Genomic DNA, 23,350 nt, shown 5'->3' on the forward strand with positions numbered 1-23,350 from the left:
CCTGTTATTATTATTTCCCTCTGCTTTCCTTTCAGAAACGTAGCTGTGAACTGTCTAATTGTGCTCGTTTCTCAGCTCTGTAGAGGCATGTCTGTGTGACAAAGAAAATGTAATTGTGTTTGAGGGTGAGGGCTGTGAGTGTGACAGGATGTGCAGCTGCTCTCTTGTTCACAGCTGACTTCCTGTTTGTATTTGTGTGCCATCGCTGCTGATGAGTTATTGACTGCTGTGTTCAAAGCTGTATAAACAGACTCTTCCTCCCTCTGGAGGGCAACCAGATCATGTGCTCTTGTAGCTACAAAGGAGTCTGGGCCAGCATGGATCATCGGTTGTTCTAATCAAATTAAGGTCAAATCAGGAGACAAAGAAAATCTGTCCATACAGTGACCCAAATCTGGACCGCTGTAGCTTTTATGTGACTCCAGACGCCAAATTACAACAATTTTCTCAAGTTTATAATCCAAACTCAACAAATCCCCAATTAGTGCATAAATATGCAAACAAATTTTTTTTTTGCGAAAATCGTCAATATTTGGTTTGTTATGCTAACCATTTTTACAACACTGCTTCGTCCACCTTATTTGATGTTGATACGGCAGGTAACAAAAGTCACATTTAATGTCATATATTAATATTGCAAAATTCCTTGCAAGAATGTCTAAATTAGCAACATGAATTTTGTGATTTTGATTGCAAAAATCAAAATTTTTGATTTCACATGAAAAGATGTGCAATATCATTTAGTTTTAAAAATTCCAGATGCAGAGACCGATATTATTTTTGTAGATTAATGGGTTTTATCAATACATGCTGGTTCAATCGGCCCTTTGAGAACATTAGTGTCAAACTTAATTTCATTTTGTGCCGCATCAAAATCGTTAAAGGATCAAAATCTGTTGACATTTTTAACTTCCTGTCTTCAGAACAGGAAAGAAAACTGTCCAATTTGTTAGATTTTTTTTACAGAACAATAAATCAGTTTATAAGAAACTTAGTTTTGCCATGTAGATGCCAACAGGGCTAAAAGTTGAAAAGTTGATCTACAATAAATATTTATTTTTGAAAAAAAACATCGAACTTCTTTATTTGCTTGATTTTTTGTTGTTGTTTTTCTATTCCACAGTTTTGGCCCATATGACAAAAAGTTTGGATACAAAAAGTTCACCCACATCGTCTTACGTTTTTTTAAAAGCTTTTCCACTAAATTTAATGCAACCTTGAGGAAATTCAAATGCAGAGAAGAAAGTAACCCAGTGGTTTGTTTTTCATCACAGAAATGAACAGCTGGTTAACAAAATGAATAAAATCCATTGCATCTAATGAAATCTTCTGCTGCAAACCGTCTGACCTCCAGTGGAGCATGTCCTCATGTTACATGCATGTGTCGCCTGTCCTTTCTGTCCCATTAGAGCTTTCTTAATGAATCATGACAACATGTAATGAAGTAATTTTCTGGCAGATATGGTGTGCTGTCCTGCTGTGCTGTCAGCTTCAACACCAAACCTGATGTCTCTTATTTATAGCGGGAGCCAGATGCAGCTGCCTTCCTTTAAATAATTACCTGCTGAAGACTAAGTTAATGTGCGGACGCGCAGTCTCCTCTTTGACCCATCTGTCAAGCAGAGAGACTAATAAACTGTCAGTGGAAATAAACAGACTTAAGATAACAGCTTAACAAATTGTACGCAGCTGGCAGCCATTGCTTGCCACTTACTCAACACACCTAACACTGCAAAAAGAGAAAACGAGTCTGTCAGTATTATTACTGTTATGCTCCAATTTGGATCCGTCACCAGGGCTGGAAAACTTGCCCATCAAATGTTCTTAATGTAATTATAATGCTGTCAACGTCTTAATCAGCAGCGATGTGTTGATACATTCTGCATTTCAACAAATGCAAGCAATAATATTAACCTGATCTGATTCAACATGACAATACAATTCAGTTAATCTTCATGCTCACTTTCAGACAGAGAAAATGTTTGGTTAGGTTTGTCTGATATTCTTCAAAAATCAGCAACATTATGAAATGATTGTCCATTTTGTTTTTGGGACATTTCTATAGAGATGTAAAGATAATGAACCACCTCCATATTTCTCAAAGGAAAGTTTGCGGAATGTGGTTTCTGTCAACTTTTACATTTGTCTAAATTATAAATTGTCACACTGCAAAAACATAAAATCTTACCAACTATTTTTTATCCAGTTTCTGGTGCAAATATCTTAATACACTTGAAATAAACGAAACTAACTTGAATAACGTTTCAGTAAGATAATATACATCAAAAAGTTCTTGTTCCTCTGGAGGATTGTTTCACAGAGAACTGTGCCGTTACCTAGCAACCCTGACCAAGTCCAGCCCGTTATCTAGCAACCCAATTCTAGTTACATTGGCAGGCTACTTTACTAAAAATGGGGAAAAAATCTTGTAAGTAAAATAATCTGCCAGTGGAGCAAATAATTTTTTAATATTAAGGAATTATTTATTTAAAACAAGCTCATATTTATTGCTGAACAGTTACTTGGAAGTTAATTCTGTCTTATTTCAAGTGTAATAAGATATTTTCACTAGAAACTAAATCGAAACTACTTGGGTTTTTTCTGTGCATTGGCCAGTAAACATTACTGATTGGATACATACAAAAAGAAAAAGAAATGGCAGCTCAACGAAACATTTATATGCTGATTAAGAAATGAAGATATAAATTTACAACAAAACAAAATGTTTTGATTTACATTGGGCCCCCGGTATTTGTGGGTCCAGTAGCTAAAATCTGCAACTACTTGAGAACTCCTCTAAAAACAATTACAGCTGCCTATTTAATAGCTCAAACACAAAATTTACCCTAACATGCAAACTGTTAGCAGTTCAGCCAATTAGCTCCAAGGAAAATAAATGGCGCTTTGGGATTGGCTGATTTGAAAACATCAACCAGTCATGTGAAGTGGCATTCTGTCAGTATTTCAGCTTCCAAGCTGTGTTATTTTAAAATATTGTAAATGTGCTCTATGAAAAAAAAGTAAATTAGGCAATATAAATATCCTTTGTGTGGTTTTATAAATATGTAGTAAGAAAAGAAATGAAAATAATAATCTGGAAACAATTATTCTACTTCTATAAATACGATTTCACACTCCTGCGGTTAGTCGTGTATTCATGAGACCCAGGTTTCAGTTTATTTAAAGAGGACAGTTGCTTTTAACTTAATATTTCTCTCATCAAATAATATTCAGTGATTTGTTTGCAGCTGAAATGCCATGATGTCGAGGTGACTTACTTCCTGTAAAGCTGCTTCATGTGTTTTGCAGCTTGACGGTTTTGAAAATATTTCAGTTTTTAATGAGTCTGGCTGCTTTTGATCGTCGCTGCTTTTAAATAATCAAACTTTAACTGCAAAATCTGAACAGATTCCTAAAATATGAAAACTTTTATATGTGGAAAAAATAGGAAGGGCTGTTTTTAAAAAGTTTATACCTACTAATGGGTAGTAGCTAGTTACATTTACTCAATTACATTTGCATAACTTTTTTGAGAAAAAAATACTTTTAAGAGTATTTTGTCTTTACTCTTGAGTAATTTCTTGGACGGCTATTTTCTACTTTTACTTGAGTAAAAGTTGAGTATAATTTTGAAGTATTCTTCCCATTTATATACAGTACTTTAAGAGTCATTATGATGTAGTATATCGGTCTCAGTATGTGATTTTGAAAGTTAATTTAGCTAAATTACATAAACATGAACCAGTACTAATGCAGCTAATCGGTAGAGTTCACACTTTAGAATGAGAATGAGAATCTTTTAAAACCCAGTCCTTAAACCTCAGAGTACTTTAGCTCAAGCTGCGTCTCCTAATCTTTACTCAGTGTTTCCCACTCTGAGGTCCTGCTTCATGCTGAACTGGCGCCTCCTGAAAGTTGTAGATTGTGACGCTTTCTCTGCTGCTTCACAGTCAACAACCAAAAAGTCAAATCAGTTTTGATGTTGCTTGGATTGCTTTTGTTGGACAGTTACCCACAAAACAAAATCTAAAAACCTTGATTTTTCTATTTTATGTCTGGTTATTTTAATTGTTGTGGAGCTTTTGTTTTCTCTTGAGACGTTATGAATTACAGCAACTTCTGAAGTTTGCTTTATTTTCCTAATATTATTCACCTGCACAGCTTGAAAGTGACTTCCTGTTTGGTGTGTTTTTGTTTTCACTTCATATCTGAAATGAAATGGTCCCTCATGTAAAACGTTAATTATATTGAAATTAAGCTTCGATTTCCACCAAATCAAATTGTTCCCTACTAAAATAAACCGACTGCACTGATTTTTTAAAAAAAACAAAAAAACAAGTGTAGTTGAGTAAATGCAACTAGTTACTGCCCAACTAACTTTGATTAGTTTGATTAAGGCTGAAATATTTGAGACAAATGGTTCAGTTGGCATGGAGATATGAACAGTGGCTTTGCAACATGTCAATGTTGACCAGGCCTGACAGTTGTTGTGTTTGTTGTTTAGGCATTTTGGTGTTCAAAATATTAAATCCACTATTTATCTATTTAAAGCAAATTGATGTCACCTTTGTAAAAATCATTGGACAAAAACCATAAATGAACATTTCTCATGATTATTTACTTTCAATGAAAACTGTAAAGTAGTGCATGGCCTTAAAAACAACCCAATGCAACTTCTGGGATTATGTTTGATAATTAAAGAGGTTAAAATTTACACAAAAGTCTTTAAAGAGTTTTAGACTTTATAGACAGCCCACTAAGGAAGTTGAAGATTATGTTACAGTACTGCATAAAAATGTTGGATTCAAATAATAATCACTAACATATCCTTTAACTCTGCAGTGGAGTAGCTTATATTTTCTGAATTTATTGATACTCCTTATGCAAACAGCGCGTTTTGAACTATCTGTGTGAGTGTGTGTTAAATCTGGGAAGCCTTCTCTGTCCTGTCAGTGACACACACACAGCAGACCTCCTGCTTTCTGGATGGCTGACTACTGAAGAGGGATAAGACTGAAGTCTTAGTTGTTCCAAATCGGTTTGGGCCGCTGCCAACTGCAAAGCACATTTCATCGTCTGCAGGAGCCTCCACTGCTCTGCAGAGTTTCACCCAGCTGAAAACTGAAAGCTGAGGACTCTTTTTCATCAAATAGATTGGTTCCCTCCAAAATAAATCGGCTGCATTGATTTCTTTTGCTGACAGCAACCAGTGAACCTTTGACTGGTATGGTACTGGTATGGTACTAACCTTTGAATGGAAATTAGAGTTCAGGTTCTGTATATCAAGATAATGTATATCAGACAATGGCAGTTAGAACTCAATCAATCAATCAATCAATCAATCAACCAACCAACCAACCAACCAATCAATCAATCAATCAATCAATCAATCAATCAATCAACCAAGTTTATTTATGTAGCACATTTCAACAGCAAGTTAGTTCAAAGTGCTTTATATCATAAAAACACAAAAATACAAAGTCATAAAACACAGTCAATAATTGAAGCATTACAATGACCAGATAAAATCTCAGTATCTGAGAACGGTTTTATGCTTAAACATGTTTTATAAAGTCCATAAATCTATTCTAACTTGTTACGAAGGAAGAAGCCCAATGATAGTAAAGTTCTTTCATTTTCTTGTTGGTGTGAAACTTTACAGTTTGCATAATAAAACTTTTGTACCAACTTACCAAATTCAGTTAAACCTTTTCAGCTGTTCCAGATCAAATTGGAGGTTTGAAACTTGAGATCAATTCAGCTGTAAGAATAAGATTAAATCATCCTTTATTTGTACAAACGTCATTTTCTTAAGCTTCTTGTGTCCTGAATGGGTCAGAATAATAAAAGCTCTCAGCTGAACATACTAAGTAACAAGCGCCATCTCTTGTTTATATTTCTGGTCTCTTTATGGCCCCAGACGGCACCATAATGTTTATAACTCCACCTTTAACGTTTCACAAAGACGGAGCAAATGGGACTCCTTGTTGTACAGTGTGATGAATTATGCATGTATTCTAATAAACAGAGGTATCTTTGCCCTTTAGAGGGATCTTTCTCTCACGTACAGAATACATAAACGCATTGCTATATTTATATGTAGTATAGAATATTTTCTCTTATGGAAATTTGTTATAAGATTAATGCTGTGGGGGATAAAAGATGTGGTTTTGTTAGCAATTACTGTTAATGGTTTTGAGCAGGAAAGTTAGGTATGTGGCCAAAAAGCAAATGGATTTTTTCATCATAATCCCGCAGCAGCTCTGATGTTCAATTTAATCATCTGTGCTTTTGTAAAACAGAATCAACAGGCAGGACACTGAAAACACACTCACTGTTTCTGAGGATTTTCTCCTCAAACAGGAAAAACCCACCGGTGGCCAAAAACACGATCCTGGAAGAATCACACAGACTCACTCATCCAGATTCCCTTCAGTCTGGAGAAACGCAGCTTCCTTCACTTTCAGCTGTTACCTTCACATTTCCTCACACAAGAAGAAAATTCAGATTTTCCCAGTTGAAGGATCAAACTCAACAAAAGATTCATATCAGTAAGAATATTCTGTAGAACATTCCTCAGATGTAAATAATTCATCTTTCGCTTTGGCCTTGCCAACAGAATATCTGCCTCTCCTCTCAAATTTTGACTTTATGAAGCGATAAATCATATTATATTAGCAGCGTTTGATGTCTGTTGTTTCAGATTTCCTGAGTGGCATCTTAACTGTCTTGAGAACAAGTTATCCATTAAATCAGCCGTTATTTATGACGGTTATTAATCTGTGCTCAGTGAAGTGCCTTCACTCTGCGGCTGATATAACTTCTCTCTCTTACTTGTTTTTGCTCTGATTCTTATTTTATGAACTTTTTCCTGCCCTCTGGCTGCTGGAAAACCTTTAGATTCATAACTCCATTAAATATAATGGATTGAGCTGGAACATCTTGATTGCAAATTAAACCTTTTTACAAAATATCTTTAGCAGTACTCACAAAATCAGTAATTTTGTGATATAAATACCATATAAAATCAAAGCACTTCAACGTTATTCTTCTTTGTAATCATTGAGAAAACAGATTCTCTGGCAGAGCGTGAAAAACGTTTGACCTCACATGGAAATAATGAAACATGAAGATTCACCGTCACAAACGCCACAAAGCAAAAACAAAATCAAAACTTTGACATATAGAGAGAAACCAAATAATTTATAATCCCAGCATGGCTGTTCGTGCTTTGGCTTCCTGCTCCCAAATTTACCAGAAGGAAAAGAAAACTGCACAAAACTACATTTAATACAAATAAAAGGGACAATGTTGAATTTAAGTCTGACAATTAATTAATAATTTTAAATATTTTGTAAAACTGAAGCTGCTTTTACTAATCATCACTGCTGATAGAATCAATACATAACATATTGATACATCTTTTTTTTAACCAGGAAGTTAGTAAATATAAATATGATTATTTATGACACTTTCCAGTCATTTCCCTAGAAAAAGGGCTTTGATTAGTTGATCAGTTGTTGTGCTTATTGGTAATGTAACTACTAACATTTACTCAATTATATTTACTTTAGTAACTTTTTATTTAAAAAGTTTTACCTGAGTAATTTTATTCAGTATCTCTACTCTCGAGTGAAATGTCTGGATCTTCTTGTTTGGGTCCTCTACTCGCAGCCTCTGAACGTTTCAGAGTGAAATGTGGAAACTTTCATCTCTCCGTTTCCCGCTGAGTCTCGCTCTCTGAAACGGTCCCACCACGGAACGTGTGGGTCCCATGATGGATCTTGTGGGTCCCACTGCAGCTGAGGTGTCGGTAATATTGACGATATTATCGTTCCATCTGATGACGGTTGTGATGAAGAGTGTCAGAAATGAAGGTTTGCTCAGCAAAACGCCTCATACACAAATTATTTCATCTCTCAGCACCGGCCTGCAAAGCGCCCAGTCGTCCTTCACTTACTGGTTTGAAACCAGAGGCAAAATGTGACGATTTACCAAATGTTGGTAAATAATAATAATAATCAGGCAAAATAATTTTTTTCCAAATCAGTTTCTTTCAATAAGAAACGTGTTAAACTGTAACAGAAGCTGCAGGTGTTTTTCTGTTTCCGGTTTAAAAAATCCAGAAATTTTACTCAAGAGTAGAAATACTTTATGATAAAATTACTCAAGTAAAAGTAAAAATAAAATATAAATGTACATAAAAAGAAAGTACGTTCACAAGTAAATGTGTTGCTGTCCGACTCTAACCAGGATTAATGATGGAAAAGCAGGAAAATGTTTTCCTCTCTGCAGCTGGACGTTGAAAATCTTTACTTTTACTAAACGGTTGTATTGTCTGATTATGTTGGTTGTAAAACACATTTCTGTTCGCTCTGTTCTGATCAGATATATTAGATTGTGATTCACTTTGTCCATTTTCGGTAATTTATTTTAATTACATCACGTCCAATATTAGACGTAATCTTAAGACCAAGCTTTTGCATTTGAATAAACCCAAAAACTTAAAGGGTTTAATCAAAAGCAATCCATATTGATAACATAGTTTTAACAATCAATTATAACAATGTTAGTTATAACTGATTAATTGTTTTTGGGCTCTTTAAGTAAAAATGTTGATACAAAACGTTGTAGCATCTGAAAGTTGCTTTCATGGTTTTCCAGTTTCACCATTAATAAATCAGTCTGTGTTTAAACTGCAGGCTTGTGGCTGGATGGAAACAAAATGGCTGCTTTCCTGCAATGAAAAGTGAGACCTGCTGAGAACAGATGCAGAGTTTGTGCTGATCTCAGTCGCTCTGTCATCCCAACGTGGACCGGATCCCAGAACGGTTCACACTCCTGCAGACGCCCTGCCAGCATGAACCGGATAAAAATAAACCTACTGATGAAACACAATCGGCCTATTTAAAGTAAAAAAACACAGAAAAATTAACACATTTTCTCATTTGTTTCTTTATGTTCGCAGGCTTCATATTGGCTGTTTGGTGTCATTAAGGGAAGAAACACGGGAAACAGCAAACATGTTTTAACCAAAATCCACCAGACAGACACAAACCTGCAGCTCCTGTTAAAAACCTACAAACCTTAACCCAAGTTTTTTTAAGGACCAAAATTACAATAATTCAATAAGAATTTTTTCCAAATCAGTTTCTTTCAATAAAAAACGTCTGAAACTGCAGGTGAATTTTTGGTTAAAACGTGTTTTTTTTTTGAGTGGATGGAAAATCCAGAAATTTTACTCAAGTAAGAGCAGAAATACTTTATAATAAAATTACTTAAAGTGAAAATAAACTACATTTTTCAAAAGCTTTACTTAAATACCCAACTCTGATATTAAATGATTTATAATTTGATGAGTACTTGATTAAACTTTTTACCAAATATAATTTCTTGGACGGAAACTTTTTAGTTTTACTCGAGTAAAATCATGTTGAATTATTGTAATTTCTGGATTCTCTTCTCCGTCTGAATGCGGTAACTTGCCTGTTCTTTCCGTCTTTCTTCTCTTTAAAAGCTTTTGACACGTCGGCGTCTTGTGGTTTCACCATCCTGTAATTATCCTGCTGAATGATTACCTGTAAATGCTCTGCAGACAGATTGAGATCTGCTCACTCATTTCAAACCTCCAGGGAGGCGTTTCTTCAGGTTTACACCAGATGTTGAAAAGGTGTAAACGCGCTTCCTGTCAGCGCCGCCGCCACCGAACAGACGCGTTTCCACGCCGCCTCGGCTCACACAGGCGGAGCTGTTTTCTCCTCAGGTTTCACTCGGTGAAGTGAGATCTCCAGTCAGACAAGTGTTTGGTTTTTTTTACCGCTATGGACAAAGAAATGGTTCATATGTGAAAACTGGGATTGTGGATGCAAAGTAAAACTGAGTGACGGCTTACAACAATTTGAGAAACTGTTTCCTTTTTTTGCAGAAAGAAGTTTCTAAGAAATTTTTACTGCCTGTAAACGAGACTTAATTTACTTTAAAGATTCATTAATCCATGTGCAAACTAACACACTGCATAACTGCTTTAGACATTTGGTAACATTTTCAAAGTCAGGGAAATGTTCAGTTAAATCACGCTGCTGCTAAATCATCAGCACCAATCTGAGATTAAACTACCACTCAGAGCTTAATCTATGCTAATCTAATAATCTTAGATTAAACTATGATTGTTAGCGTTTTGAATCTCTTTACTTCAGATAGTTTATAATTATTTCATCTTTTTAGTTTATAAAAAAAACATTATTTTAATCCACACTTAATGAAAACTATCCTCAGTCAGTTTTGCTTTTTGTAAAACGTCCCTGAAAAAATTAGTAATTTTATTTATGCATGCAGATCAGAAATGTTTCAAATTAATATTTTAAAGGGAGCTGCTAATACAATATCACAGATTAAACTTTATTTGACTGATTTTGCATTTAGATGTAAATTAGAAATGCTGCACCTTTATCATCAAACTTTAACCATTTATACCAACTTAGTTGGAAAAACCGACTCTGAACCACATGAAAATGATTTTAACAATATATTTATTTCCATTTTTTTCTTACAAAACAATTCCCTCATAAACCAGAACACACAAAATGCATAAAGAAAACTGTACAGGTTCATGTCATGTCAGAAGGTGTCCTATCTGGAACAATGTTATCTACAGCAGTGGTTCTATCACACCGAGCAGCGCGGCTCTACGCCGCCGCTCTTCGGCCTAAAACAGGAACGCTGATCCACAGAACGACAGCAGCAGCCAGAATCATCGGTTTGCTCTCGCTCCTTGGCTCAGCAGTGGTGTGTCTTACTGAAAAGTGACTTTTACAAGCAGCTTTTGGGTGATCAGTGCGAGGTCAGAGGTCATGTTGCAGAGTTGTTTGGTTACATGCAGGATTCAGATTTAGATGGGAGTGAATTTGGATCATTATGTAGTTGGAACTTCAGGAAGCAGAGCCAAAAACTAGTTCAACATTTATTTAAAAAAATAAAACGACAGCATAACGTATTCAGACACGTTTGTCTTCTCAGTGCAACAGTGGTCTAAGAAACATCAACAAATCGCTGTTGATATTCTCAAAATTGTCTTTAGTTTTAAATGTTGCATTAGCAGCAAATATCTTCAGACAAATAATTAAAGTAAACTGGGGTTGCTACATGCTAACACCACACTTTGACATCTTAGTTTGTGGATTTTATTTTTAAGATGTTTGACCTGCCAAAATAAAAGCCGGCAACATTTCATTTAAATGGCTGTGAGTACTTGTGATCTGCAGAGTTAAATTTCTGTTTTTCTTCATTTTAGCGTGTTACAACCACAAACCTCAGTGCTTTTTATTTAGATTTATTGATATTTTGTTTGAATATGATGTAGATTTGTGAAGTGAAAGAAAAGAGCACGTTTTGTTTGGGACATTTCTGCCAACTTTGGACAATTAAAACTAATATTTGCTCTTTGTGAAATGGTTCAGGCTCAGATTGGATTCTCAAGCCATTTTTTTGTTGAGATTTTGTATATCCTTTGAATGAAATCTATGTATTGCAGCTCTGTCTGTTAGTGCTGGAAGGTGAATATTCACCACAATCTGATATCTTTTTCTGATTCATGAACGGCTAAAAGTTTAATTTTAATCTCATCTGATCTGACACTTTCTACATGTTTTCTGTCATCTTCTGGTTTTTAACAGTTAGTTTCCAAATCACCAGATGCTTGTGTATCGCACCTTTAAATTTAAAGTAATTTTAATGACATGCCAGAAAAACGATGGATTCACTGCCGTTTTCTCCCTCAAGTTGCTGCGCTTTGCTGGTCAGCTGGCTCAAATAAAGCTTAGGAAAGGTTTAAATAGAATTTTGTGGAAAATGTAGCTGGTAAGCAGGATGTCTGTTAAGCTGGCAGATAATCTAATTAATTTTCCACCTGATATCAGTTTGATGTAAATATAAAATTCTTACATTTAAAATATACCATTTCTCAGAAAAATAACTATTTTTGTGTCTCTTCCCTAGACTTGAGATATGTGGAATCCTGTTCTAGTAGTTTTGTATTTTATAACTTAATTTTTTGATTAGAGAAAAGAGGATTTAATGCATTTTATCCTACTTTAGGATGTTCTACGTACTTTGAAATTTGTGGTCGTAACGTCGCAAATATGCAGAACGATGAAAAGTTTAATCTGTACTCAGAAAAATCACATGAACCTCTAGAAACTCATGTAAAAACTCATAATTGTTGATAAAAATGTCTCCATTCTGCCTCAAACTAAATTGTTGTGGCTGCAGACAAAACACCAAATGCACAAGTTAACTATTTAGCAAAACGCACAAATCTTCTGATGAGAAATGCTGAATAAGTGAGTTGCCTCCATGATCCAAAGGATCAACGTTTATAGTAACAACATCTTAGCTACATAATGTAGATTAAGGCATTGTGTGAATTTAGAGCAACTAACTAAAACTAAAAAGTAAAGATTTGGATCTCTTGAATTTATCCACTGAAGCACCGCGGCTAATGAGGTTAGCTTAAAAACTGATTACATTTGAGCAAAAGAAGCAAAGTTTCTGTCATGACACACACATGTGACCTAAACAGATTAATTTTTATTTACGTTTATTATTATTAATGTAGCAAGTCACTCAGAATAACGTCGTTAAAACTGTAAATGAATAAAACGTTAATTTATCCAGATAGTTTTCAGGTTTTGCTCTCAGATTTGAGGTTTAAATTTTGTAGCATTTTGTTGACTTTGTTCATACAGCGCATAACTGCATGAATAATTAATATACTGCAAAAACGTACTATATTACCAAGTATTTTAGTCTAGTTTTTAGCATAAATAGCTTTACACACTTGAATTAAGACTAAATTAAATATAACTTATTAGCAAGATACAGAAGCTGTTTTAAGTAAATTTAACTGCCAGTAGAACAAGAACTTTTTCATAAATATTAAGTAAATATTTACTTAAAACAAGCTTCTATATCTTGCTGAATATACTTGTAAGTTTTGTCTTAATTCAAGAGTAACATTTTATAAGCACTAGAAAAAAACACTAAAAATACTTGGTAAGATTGTTTTTGCAGTGTATCTCTTCGTTTTGATTCCTGCTTTCTGCTGTTGAAGACGGAAAGTTAAGTTAAAGTTTTCAGACTTTTTGATAACTGCTGCTGTGTTATTCTAAATATATGATTTTCCTTAATCATCTACAAATAGACCTAGAATCAGCTTTCTGACTAACCTCATCATTTGAAACAAAAGTCGCTCATCAGCCGTTGTGGTCCGATATGTGAGTCCATTAAGCGAGTCGTCCAAGCTGAGCATTGGTGTGCAGAGCAGCCCTGCTGTTGAGAGGCAGATGTGCTTAGTGAGGCTTTCTTGTTCCAGTCATTATTACAGAAGCTGCAGAAATGTCTGGCTGCTAATAGCTCATCATTGCGATGATTAGTGCAACTGCAGAAACACAATTACACCAAGAATGATGCAGTTCGGCTGGAGAAAATGTGCTATTCTCATACAAAGAGTTGCTGGTGTTCATTTAGTAACTTCTCTAAGAATCCATGAACCCATTGCAGCGCAACGTCACACACCAGATCCGGCCCCCGGCTTCCTGCTGGAGGGCAAAAAGCTGCTCGCTAACGATGACTAGCATTGGTTTTATATAACGTGATAAACATTACATGTTCGCTTTATATATGAAAGAAAAAGAAACAGAGCGTTGCTGCTAATTGTCATCACTACAACTAGATAAGGTAAGAAAAAAGTTTAAATGTAAAAAAAATAGGGAGAGGGAAGTAGATCAGTTATGCTAGCTTGACTATGACAAACGTAACATGTAGATGTGCTGCAGAATTCAGTGGGTTTTAGTTAAATTAAAAAGTAAAGGAAAAGGCGACCTAAGCACCAACTATAACAGATCATCAGTACAGCAGGTGTTTAAATTAGCTAACCAACCACCGCTGTGTTAGCTTAGCAGTTAGCAGCGGTAGCTAATGTACCACAGCGATCACTTATTAATAATCACAAAATTAAGCCTGAACTCATAAAAGTGTAACAGACCGAATGTTCTGCTCTGTGCGGGAAATGTTGGAGTGATTTTTGGTGTTGAATCCTGATACATTAAGTGGCATTGTTGTCAGTTGCTATGACAACCAGTCTGTGTGTAACGTAGTTGACAGAGCAAAAAAAAAAAAAAAAAGGTTTTGAGTTTTTGTTCAACGACTTTTTCTGTGTTATTTTCCCTTTGCTGTGGCGCTCTGCACTGAATGAAAACCAGATCCAGTTAACGGTTCTGACAGCGCCGCCGTGGATGGAAAAGGAAACAATCGTCTTTTTGCTCTCCAGGGTTGTGCTGGAAAAATGTAAAAAACAGCATGCAACGGGTCCATGGGATTATTAACCTCACAGCTAGCTTATATTCTCAGTGGTTTTGTATAAATTACATATTGCTAATGGTTTTCAAAGATAAAGAATATATTTTAATAAACAGTTACACAGCTTGCTTGAACTTGCTTATGTTTTTAAAAAGTTTTACAGCCACAAAATATTTCTGAAGTACCACTGCTGTGATTTAAACTCCTTTCCAAGAGATTTTCTAAACTCAAACTGCAGCCATGTTTCCCATCCAGCGGATTTGCGAATCAGTCGGTCGGGTGTGAAAGAACGAAGGACGGCAATTCCTGAGAACCAAGCTGATTATTGGATAGTTGAGCTTTCTGCTTCTGTTGTTTAACAGAAACACTGCGTATAATTTCAAAAACAAGCATTTAAGTTTCTCAAACAGCAGAATATTTGTGTTTCAGCCAGCTGACTGGCAGTGTGCAGAGAAAACTCCAAATGCTTTTTCTGGCATCTCATTTAATCCTTGTAGGCCGAATGTGTCGACAGCCAAATTTGCAGTATCGTAATTCAGTGACACTTTGCGCCATCTGAAAAAATTCCAACGGTTTCTGAGACGTTGCGCTTTCCAGGCAATGTCAGGTTATGTCACTTCCTGCCAGAGCAGGAAGTGAAATTAATCTGAGGGCCACTCTTAATAGAAGGTAAATTATGAATATGACTATTATGTTGAAATTTCCAGTTATGGATAAATGAGCGAATCATTTACTCACAGGAGATTTAAAGCATTTCGTACAGTTAAAATAATCCAGCCGGAGTTTTTAAACTTGGGGCTCAAAGGGTTAAACCAGAACTTCTTAAAACGTGGACGCCTGTTGATGTTCTGAATGGATGCACAAATGCTCATCAGATTGGATGTACGACGCTGCTTTTCCTCGGCCTCAGAGTAAAACGGAGCCGTTGCCTCGATGGATCGGCTAAGTGGCGTTTTTAGGCTTCACAGCGCGGCGCTGTGCTGTAAACATGGCTAACAGCGAGTTGGGGGAGATTAAACCATTGTGGAGATCGCTACATACTTTCTGTTTCCTCTGCGACTGAAGCATCCAGAGTTACTTAATGGACCAATTGGACTCTTTGGATAGGCAATGGAAATAGAGGGAATTAGATAAGTGCATGAAGCCAACCTCTGCCAGTATGAATGAAAGCTTTCAGAGAGTACAGTACAATACCATGAGTGAACATGTTCGCTTTTAAAAGGACTCAGAACACTACACACTAGAGGCAGACAAGACAGACTGGTGACTATATGCAGCACTGGTGAGAACAACAAACATGAGATTAACAAAACTGGGAAAGCTTTTTATTCTTAAAAAAAAGTGAGCATTGTGCATAGTTCATAGTTGTTACTTTCGCCTCTTCAGGTACCTATTTGCTGTGATAACATGGAAGGAAGTGCAATAATGTACAATTCTGTAGAGTTAAGTGCACATAGATCACTGTTGCACTGAACGGCATTGACACTTTCTCCCAATAGAAATATCACAACAGATTTTCTTAGTATTTTCTCTATTTTTAGGTGTATTTTGATACGTCTCTCAGGCGTGTTTCCCCTCTCAGTCCCAGGTTGGGTTCACGTAAATCTTAATGATAGGTAATTTGGCCTGATTTCTTATTTACTTCTAATTCTAAGTCTCCGTTTTTCCGGCTTTTCTTTTTTACTCATACCTCTCCAACCCAGACCACTGTGTTGGCTCTTTTGATGTCTGAAACCTCGCAGTGCGGCGTTCTCTGTTTGCCGTCCAGGATGAAGAGCGACTCGACCGACGGCGTCACCAGGTACTGTCCGAACAAGCCGCTGGAGACGATCACTCGGTTGGGGCCCCCCCACGGCCAGGCCTGGGCGGCCAGGGGCTCTTTGAGGCTCCGGAGAACCTCCGTGCGTCCTGATGACAGATCGGCAAACAGCAGGTCTGAGCCCGACCCGGACGCCGCCACCAACATGTGCTGGTTCGATTCCGTGAAAGAAGGCTGGAAAACCATATCGGAGACGCTTATGGACTCGTCCAGTTCCTGGTTTAGCGTTAGCTCTCCCTGGAAGGACACTGTCTGAACCGTCAGCTTGGAGCGCCTCGGGTCCGGCGTCACGACGTAGCGACCGTCTGGCGACACGTAAGCCTGGCCTGTGATGTTGTGATTGGGGCCGATGACGGTGTCCGTCACGCTGTCGACGAGAAGCTGGGCCGGAGCGCCCAGAAGGCTCTTGCTCTGGCACTGGATGAAATAGAAGCCGCTCAGGTGTGTGTAGGCCATGCTGGCCGGGATGCAGCTGTAGTTCTTCAGGCTGATGGTCTTGACGCGGTGGAAGGTCTCCAGGTCAATCTTGTGGACCGCCGGCTCATTTTTCAGGAAGACGAATGCAAACCTACACAGACGAAGATCAAACAGGAGGTTAATTACCTGTCAAGGCTTTTTTGGAGGGGACGGGATTATTACACAGGGAAATTCTCATTTGCTCTGATTGAGCAAGCAGGAAGGCTACTGGAGAGTCAGACGTGGATGGTTTACCTCACATGAGTTATGATGAGGTTAGTTGGAGGGATGAAGAAATCCGTCACCCTTTGGAAAGTGGTTCGGATGGCGTGATGAACTTCACCCACACTGGCTTGAGGAATTACCTGGAAACACCAGAAATATGCAGAAACTTGAGCTTTCTGTAAACTTTGTTGTACATAGTTCCCACAAGTCTGAACCGGAAGTGATCGGCGCCATCTTGGTAGGCAAACAATAGATGAACCATGGCTTCCCAACAACAAACACAAAGTTTACTGACCAAATTTAAAAGAAATGTATATAAACATATTGGCTGTGATATATTTCACTACTTAGTGAACAGGAAGAGTTTGTACAACATGGAGGAGCTTTGTAAAGAATGTAGGAAATCTTTCTGGTGACTGGCAGAGTGAGTTCAGGTAATAACATCCATGAAGGCTACATGTCCGTCTTAGCTAGCAGAAAAAAGCTACATTAGCTAATTTTGCAGTACGCAGTAAATATCACTGATATTTATCACTTTTACCCAGAGGTGGGTAGAGTACTCAATAGTTATGTACTTATATTATTTATAAGTAGATTAGAAGATTAGAACTTTGCTGTAGATTAGAGTTTTGTCTGTTCAAGTATATAAATGAATTCCTTCCGATAAGCAGTATGTGATATTTTAGCTCCTCCTGAACACCTTGGGATTTGTTTTTTCTTCTTGTCAGGTAAAACGAAGGCTCATCTGTCAGATCCTAACCACCAGAGCTTGTTCAGGTGACACCCTCATACATCCTGGAGCAGATAAACATCTGCAGTTTATGACCTGAGCCGATGATATGTGGCTCTGCCTCAGTTCTCTGTAGCAGCGTCTCACTCAGAGATGGTTGTCTCAGGAGAACAAGCCGCTGTAAAAGCCTCATCTTTCATGTCAGCCTCCTGGCTCTGAATCAGCAAGTTTGCAAAGTGAAGCGAATGTTCGTCGACCTTTGATTCGCCTCGGAAAGTTCTCAAAACACGAATCATCCTCATAACATGGCGATCAGGTCCGAGTCAAATCGGACCGAAGTGTTTGACAAAAGTAAAATGCCCTTTGACCCGCTGTGCCGTCTTCTTTACTTTGCAGACGTTTGTCCTTCTGTCCCCCAGAGACTCACGGTTTGTTTAAAATGACAGTTTTGTTATTCTTTGTTACTAATATCAATTATTGCCATTTTGGTCCTTAAAATACCAAAATTTACACTTTATAACTTTATATTTTGGTCCGTCTGATGATGTAAGTTTTTTTTTTTATTATTATTTTATTTCCATTTTTTTCTCCGAAGAGTTTTTGCGGCGCTAGTGGCTCATATTTTTTTCTACAGCAGGCAGACAGGAGAGGGGGGAGGACATGCGGCAAAGGTCGCCGAGACTGGGAGTCGAACCCGCAACGTCCGCGTCGAGGACTGTGAGGCGTGCTAACCCGCTGCACCACCACAGCACGCCCCAAAGATGATGTAAGTTTTGAATATTAAATGATTGATCATTTGATCAGTTACTCAGTATTTGAGTACTTTTCACCAAATACTTCTTTAATCTTCAGTATTTTCTTGGACAGCTGTTTTTTGACTCTGACTTCAGTAATATTTTGGATGTTCTACCAACCATTGATTTCTTTTTAACCAACTTTACATACCTGTGTGCCTCTATTGCATAAAGTAACCAACTTATTAAGTCAGACTTTATTGACCCGCCTCCTTCTTGGGTGGACAAAAACAAACAAGTTATTAATGTCTCAGTCCCACAAAATGCTCTTTTTTACATTTCTCTGGACAAACCAGCTTGTTTAAACAGAACACAGCTTCGTTTTAAAGAAAGAAAGAAAAAACCTCGTTAACAAAATGTCATTAGCAGCACTGCAGAGCCGTGGCAGTGATGGGAGTTAATGAGTTTAATCTACAATCACTCATGTATTATTAGGCAGCTGCCGTGCTGCAGGTGCTCTCCATTAATGCCACAGGCGCCTTTGTTAAAGCTCATCCACTCAGCGACCCGCTGGAGTTTCACTCCGACCCAAAACCAAACGGGATTTGGTTCTGGCACAGCGGAGAGTATTCACTCTGCAGGATTTGGACGTTTCTAAATTTAATACTAATCCTAACAATGGTTCTATTAATTCGTCATTTAGAAAATTCAATAAACCTTCCAAGGCGTTTTAATATTACTGCTTGTATTGCGTGTCACACTGGATTACTCTTCTTGTCGCTCCTGAGAAGCAATAACCCGTATTATGGATTATATTATGGATTATGAGGAAAATACTCAATCAGTGTTTGATTCTTAAATTAAAAGTGTAACTTAAGAAAATGATCAAAAGCCTGCAGGATGAATCAATTTTGTTTTTCTCCACATTATGTCAGTCAAATTACATTATAATTACAATTATTTCACTGGAAGCATTTTCTTGCTTTATTAGTGAATTTATGGATGTCACATTTGACCTTTCACCTTTTAACCACCATGGCAACTTGTATTAACCAGAAAACGGTTAATGCAAGTTGTTTGGTAGGAAGTAATTGTTCAAATGATCATTTAGTCAATGATCATTGATCATATATTTATTATGAATTTGCTCCTTTTGAGAAAAGGCAGTTAATCCTAATATCAGTTTTCTATTGACTCTTTGCATCATGTAGCCTAGCATGGAAACAGCTGCTTAGCATCTCTGTATGTTAAGTTGCTCCGGTTTAAGGGGAAACGTTGTTTATGAAATAAATCATAACTTGTGGATTCAGGTAAAGTCGGTAATTTGATCAACACTCAGGAGTTTCGGGTCGGTTTCTAAACTAGCTGTTTAAAACTGTTTTGAATCCCGTTTATGAGCAGAACCAGGTGAGTTACGTTCACAGACACATTAACTCGACCTGAACAAGAAGAAACTGAAAAACTGAAACCGTTTTCAGTCGTTCAAAAGCTTCAGTTCAAAGGCTCAGCAGGTATTTTTATTTACTACAATGAATTAAATATGTTCACTGAATCCTGTTTATGCAGATGTGTACATTTAGTTATAATTACATTTTTTTAAGGCTATTTATCACCCTGACCTTTAGGTGACCTTTCCTACCATCATTTCCTGTTTCTCCTGTTTTCTTGTACAAACTCAAACACTTTTCACCAGAAAATGTTGTTGCACCTTCTTCTACTCAGTTGTGTTGCTTGTTGTGTCATCACCATGTTGTTTACTGCGTTTAGAAATGAGCTGATTATTTCACCAGTTCTCATGCAGGACTGGGAAGGCCGTGTCCGTCTCTGACTGGGAGATTTATGCTCTCGTCTTTGATGAATTGACAGCCACTCTGATATTTACTCAGAGTTATTGAACCGTCCTGAAGCCCAGCGGTTCTCAAACCGTCACACGTGTTGGAGCCGCTGAAGCGAAGCCACATCGCTGCTGCCGAACGGGTCAATTACTTTCACTTCAAATGACATTAACATTATCAGAACATTTATTTGCGTTGTGATCCATGTAGCCTGCAATCCATTATGCGGCTTCCGTGCAATTGCGTTTTTTGATAGATTCATGCCCTGCTCTCTAATTATTCATTACTTCTGGAGGTTTGCAGGGACGAGATGAAAAACATTTCTGTGCTAAACGTCTCTCTCTCTCTCGCTCGCTCTCTCTGGTTGTTTCAGATTAAATGAGGCTGAAATTATTTTGTCTGAACAAAATATTTGAATCAAATCCAAATCATTTACCAACCAAAGCTGAAGCACTAAAAACTCAAATAAATTGTACTTTTTCATTCTGCGCTCAGACTTGCTGCCTGTTTGGCCTCACAGATTGAAACTCAGCAGAAACTGTGAAAACCAACACAGATGGTGAGTTTCCCATAGTGGCACCTTTAGATCTGCAGAAAGACAAATATTCAGCAACTAATAGAAACTTTACAGCGTTTGTCTGCAAAACATCAGCATGACGAGGTGAATCCAGATTACAGATTAGATTCTTTTTTTGCTGTTGTAATTTTAATTTAAATCCTAATTTAACATCATTTTTGTCAGGTTCTTCTGGAAGTTTATTTTCTGTTCAAACAGTTTTCCTGTCTACTGTGACCACATGCATGCTCAGCATGAGCTGCAAATTTAATGTGGTGATTTGATCAACTGTCCTCTGCAAAGTCAGCCAGTTCCTCTGGAAAACATTTTAGCTGCTGGAAGAATAAAGTGATTTATAACTGGGGTAATAAAATTACATCTTCTGTGACGTATTTCTGTAATAAACCGTCTTTGTTTTATTCAAGCATAGTTTCAGAATCAGTTTGGTAAAAGGTTTTGGAAACGTCTCCTGAGATTTACACTAAAAGTATGAAGTCAGTTCTGCTTGAAGGAGAAAACGATCCAAAACATAAAGAAATGATTCACTGGGCACAAAATGAACATCACCCATTATAATCTCAGATTAAAGATTGAAATATTACTCAAAGTTTGAGGAGTGAAATGAGAGATTAAACGCTGGTTTATGTTAACAGGAGTTCCAATAATTGTGAAATGATGGATTTTACTAAATATTTAAAATATATTCTTATTTTTAAATGAACTTTGTCTTTTTCCACATATTTGCTAAACGTGATAATCTGTAACCGTGACGACGCCACCTTCACATTATTCCACCTGTACTCATGAAAACCAGCAGCTGTGCTGGAAAAAGATTCATTCATCTCTAATTGCTCATTCAAACAGAAACATAATAAATTTGATTGCATATCACCTCTGCGTATTTGTTAGAGCAAACAGACAGAACTTCCCCAAAGAGCGAGCAGAACCCGGCTGCGATGGGATCCCCTCCCTCCACGTTTGTGTTTGTTCCAGAGATTATGATCAGCAAACACAAAACCTTAAAACAACACCATCATCGACCCTCTGCAGCCGCGCTCTCCTCGCTCATCTGGGCCGGTTCCCCTGAGGTGGATTAAACACAGCCACACCTGCGATCATCCCTCATCTGTGAAGCCTCCAGCGCCAGCGGTCCGAAGGGACGCCAGGCCTGCAGCTGCTGCTTTGCTGCTAACCGCTCTGAAACATGGATAGTTTAGCTGCTGCAACGCATCACGTTTAAATCACACCAACACAACTGAGCTCAATTAGTTATCAGGAACGGTTTCTTTACTCTGAGCCGCCTGCATAGTGGAGCCCTGGTGTAAAAACGAGGCAGCAGTAGCAGCAGCAGCAGCAGCAGCAGCAGGAGCAGCAGCAGCGCTGCTTCAACAATCAATATCTGCGTTGCACAAACTGACATTACAAAAATTAATTTGCTTAATGGAAACAAACTCATGTTTTTCCATAAAAAAGCTGCAGGATGATGTGGTTTTTCAGCCGTACTGAAATAGATATATGTCGCTGTAACAGGATGTTACTACTGGCGAAAACCACAAAGACGACAACAGGAAGTAGTCTTCTTCTTGGTTTGTAGTTTGTTTTTTCGGCTGTGAGCTCTCACAGCATCACAGTTCATTAAAAGTTTTGTTTCATTCCAACGTGTTGAATCCACAATACAGTTTCCACAAAACGCAGCAAACCTAGCCGCTCCCAAGTAGGCGGGGCTTATCGCCAAGACACCGATGGCTCCTCTGATTGGCTGTTCACATCCACGTCATTTTTATTTAATGTCATTTAATGGAAACACCACAATTACAAAATACAGACTAAAGATTTGTGGACATTTAATATTTTCCATATTGACATCAGAGTATTGGAAAATTTAACGATCATGGCTGATCAATGCAGAGTAATATAACATTTACATGTCACTCTTACCTGGAGAGTTGGGTGAGTTTTGTCCATGTCGCCCCAGGTAAGAATCCACACCTGGTCATGTGACTTATCGTAGAGCATCTTCACAGGAAACGGGTCTGTTGCCACCGCCTAGCGGTCAAAACGAGGAGAAACGGCTAAAATGTTTTAACTACACCAGAAAAAGAGGCAGCAAAAAGCAGAGCTTGAAAAACAGCAGCAATAATTCAGATGAAAACTGGAAAAGCTTCAACATCCCTGAAACATTTTTACATTTTGGCACATTAGACCCTTTAATGTGTTTTACTGGGATTTTAGTTCACAGACCAACACAAAGTCCAACAGATTGAAAATGTTTTTCAATCTGAAGAGAGTGGAAAGCATTTTTAACAACAAAACAACATTACCGGTGTGGTTAGTGTCATTATGTTGAGCAAATTTAATTTAAATGAAATTTGTTCCATAGACAGGGAGACCACTGATCTGAGTCATTATAATGTATTCTGGTCCTGCTGGAGGAAACCCTACAGACTAGCCCAAAGTGCTTTGGAGCCTCTAACGGGTCCAAAGAATCTGGCTAAAGAACAGATTTGTGGAGTCAGCAGCTGCTTTGCGTTCTACTTTACTGAACTTTTGACCTCTTGTCTTTTATTTGCCAACTAATGCACCAACAAACCAGATTCTGTTAAGACTGTAAGGCGTTTGAAATATTTAAAATAGTTTCTG

At 37.5% G+C, this 23,350-nt stretch overlaps 1 protein-coding gene across 1 annotated transcript in view; it reads right to left on the minus strand.

Moving 5' to 3' along the window:
- Window positions 1–10,512: 10,512 nt before the first annotated feature.
- Window positions 10,513–23,350, minus strand: part of fstl4 (follistatin like 4) — a 200,462-nt gene continuing 187,624 nt past the window's right edge. The window contains exons 14-16 of the mRNA XM_023342536.1: window positions 22,649–22,756; window positions 16,886–16,995; window positions 10,513–16,742 (exon numbers count right to left, since the gene is read on the minus strand). Of these exons, the coding sequence (XP_023198304.1) occupies window positions 16,040–16,742; window positions 16,886–16,995; window positions 22,649–22,756 (921 nt within the window). The 3' untranslated portion in view covers window positions 10,513–16,039. The remainder of the gene's footprint in view (window positions 16,743–16,885; window positions 16,996–22,648; window positions 22,757–23,350) is intronic.

The sequence above is a fragment of the Xiphophorus maculatus genome, chromosome 11 (assembly GCF_002775205.1).
Source record: "Xiphophorus maculatus strain JP 163 A chromosome 11, X_maculatus-5.0-male, whole genome shotgun sequence".
NCBI classification, from domain to species: domain Eukaryota; kingdom Metazoa; phylum Chordata; class Actinopteri; order Cyprinodontiformes; family Poeciliidae; genus Xiphophorus; species Xiphophorus maculatus.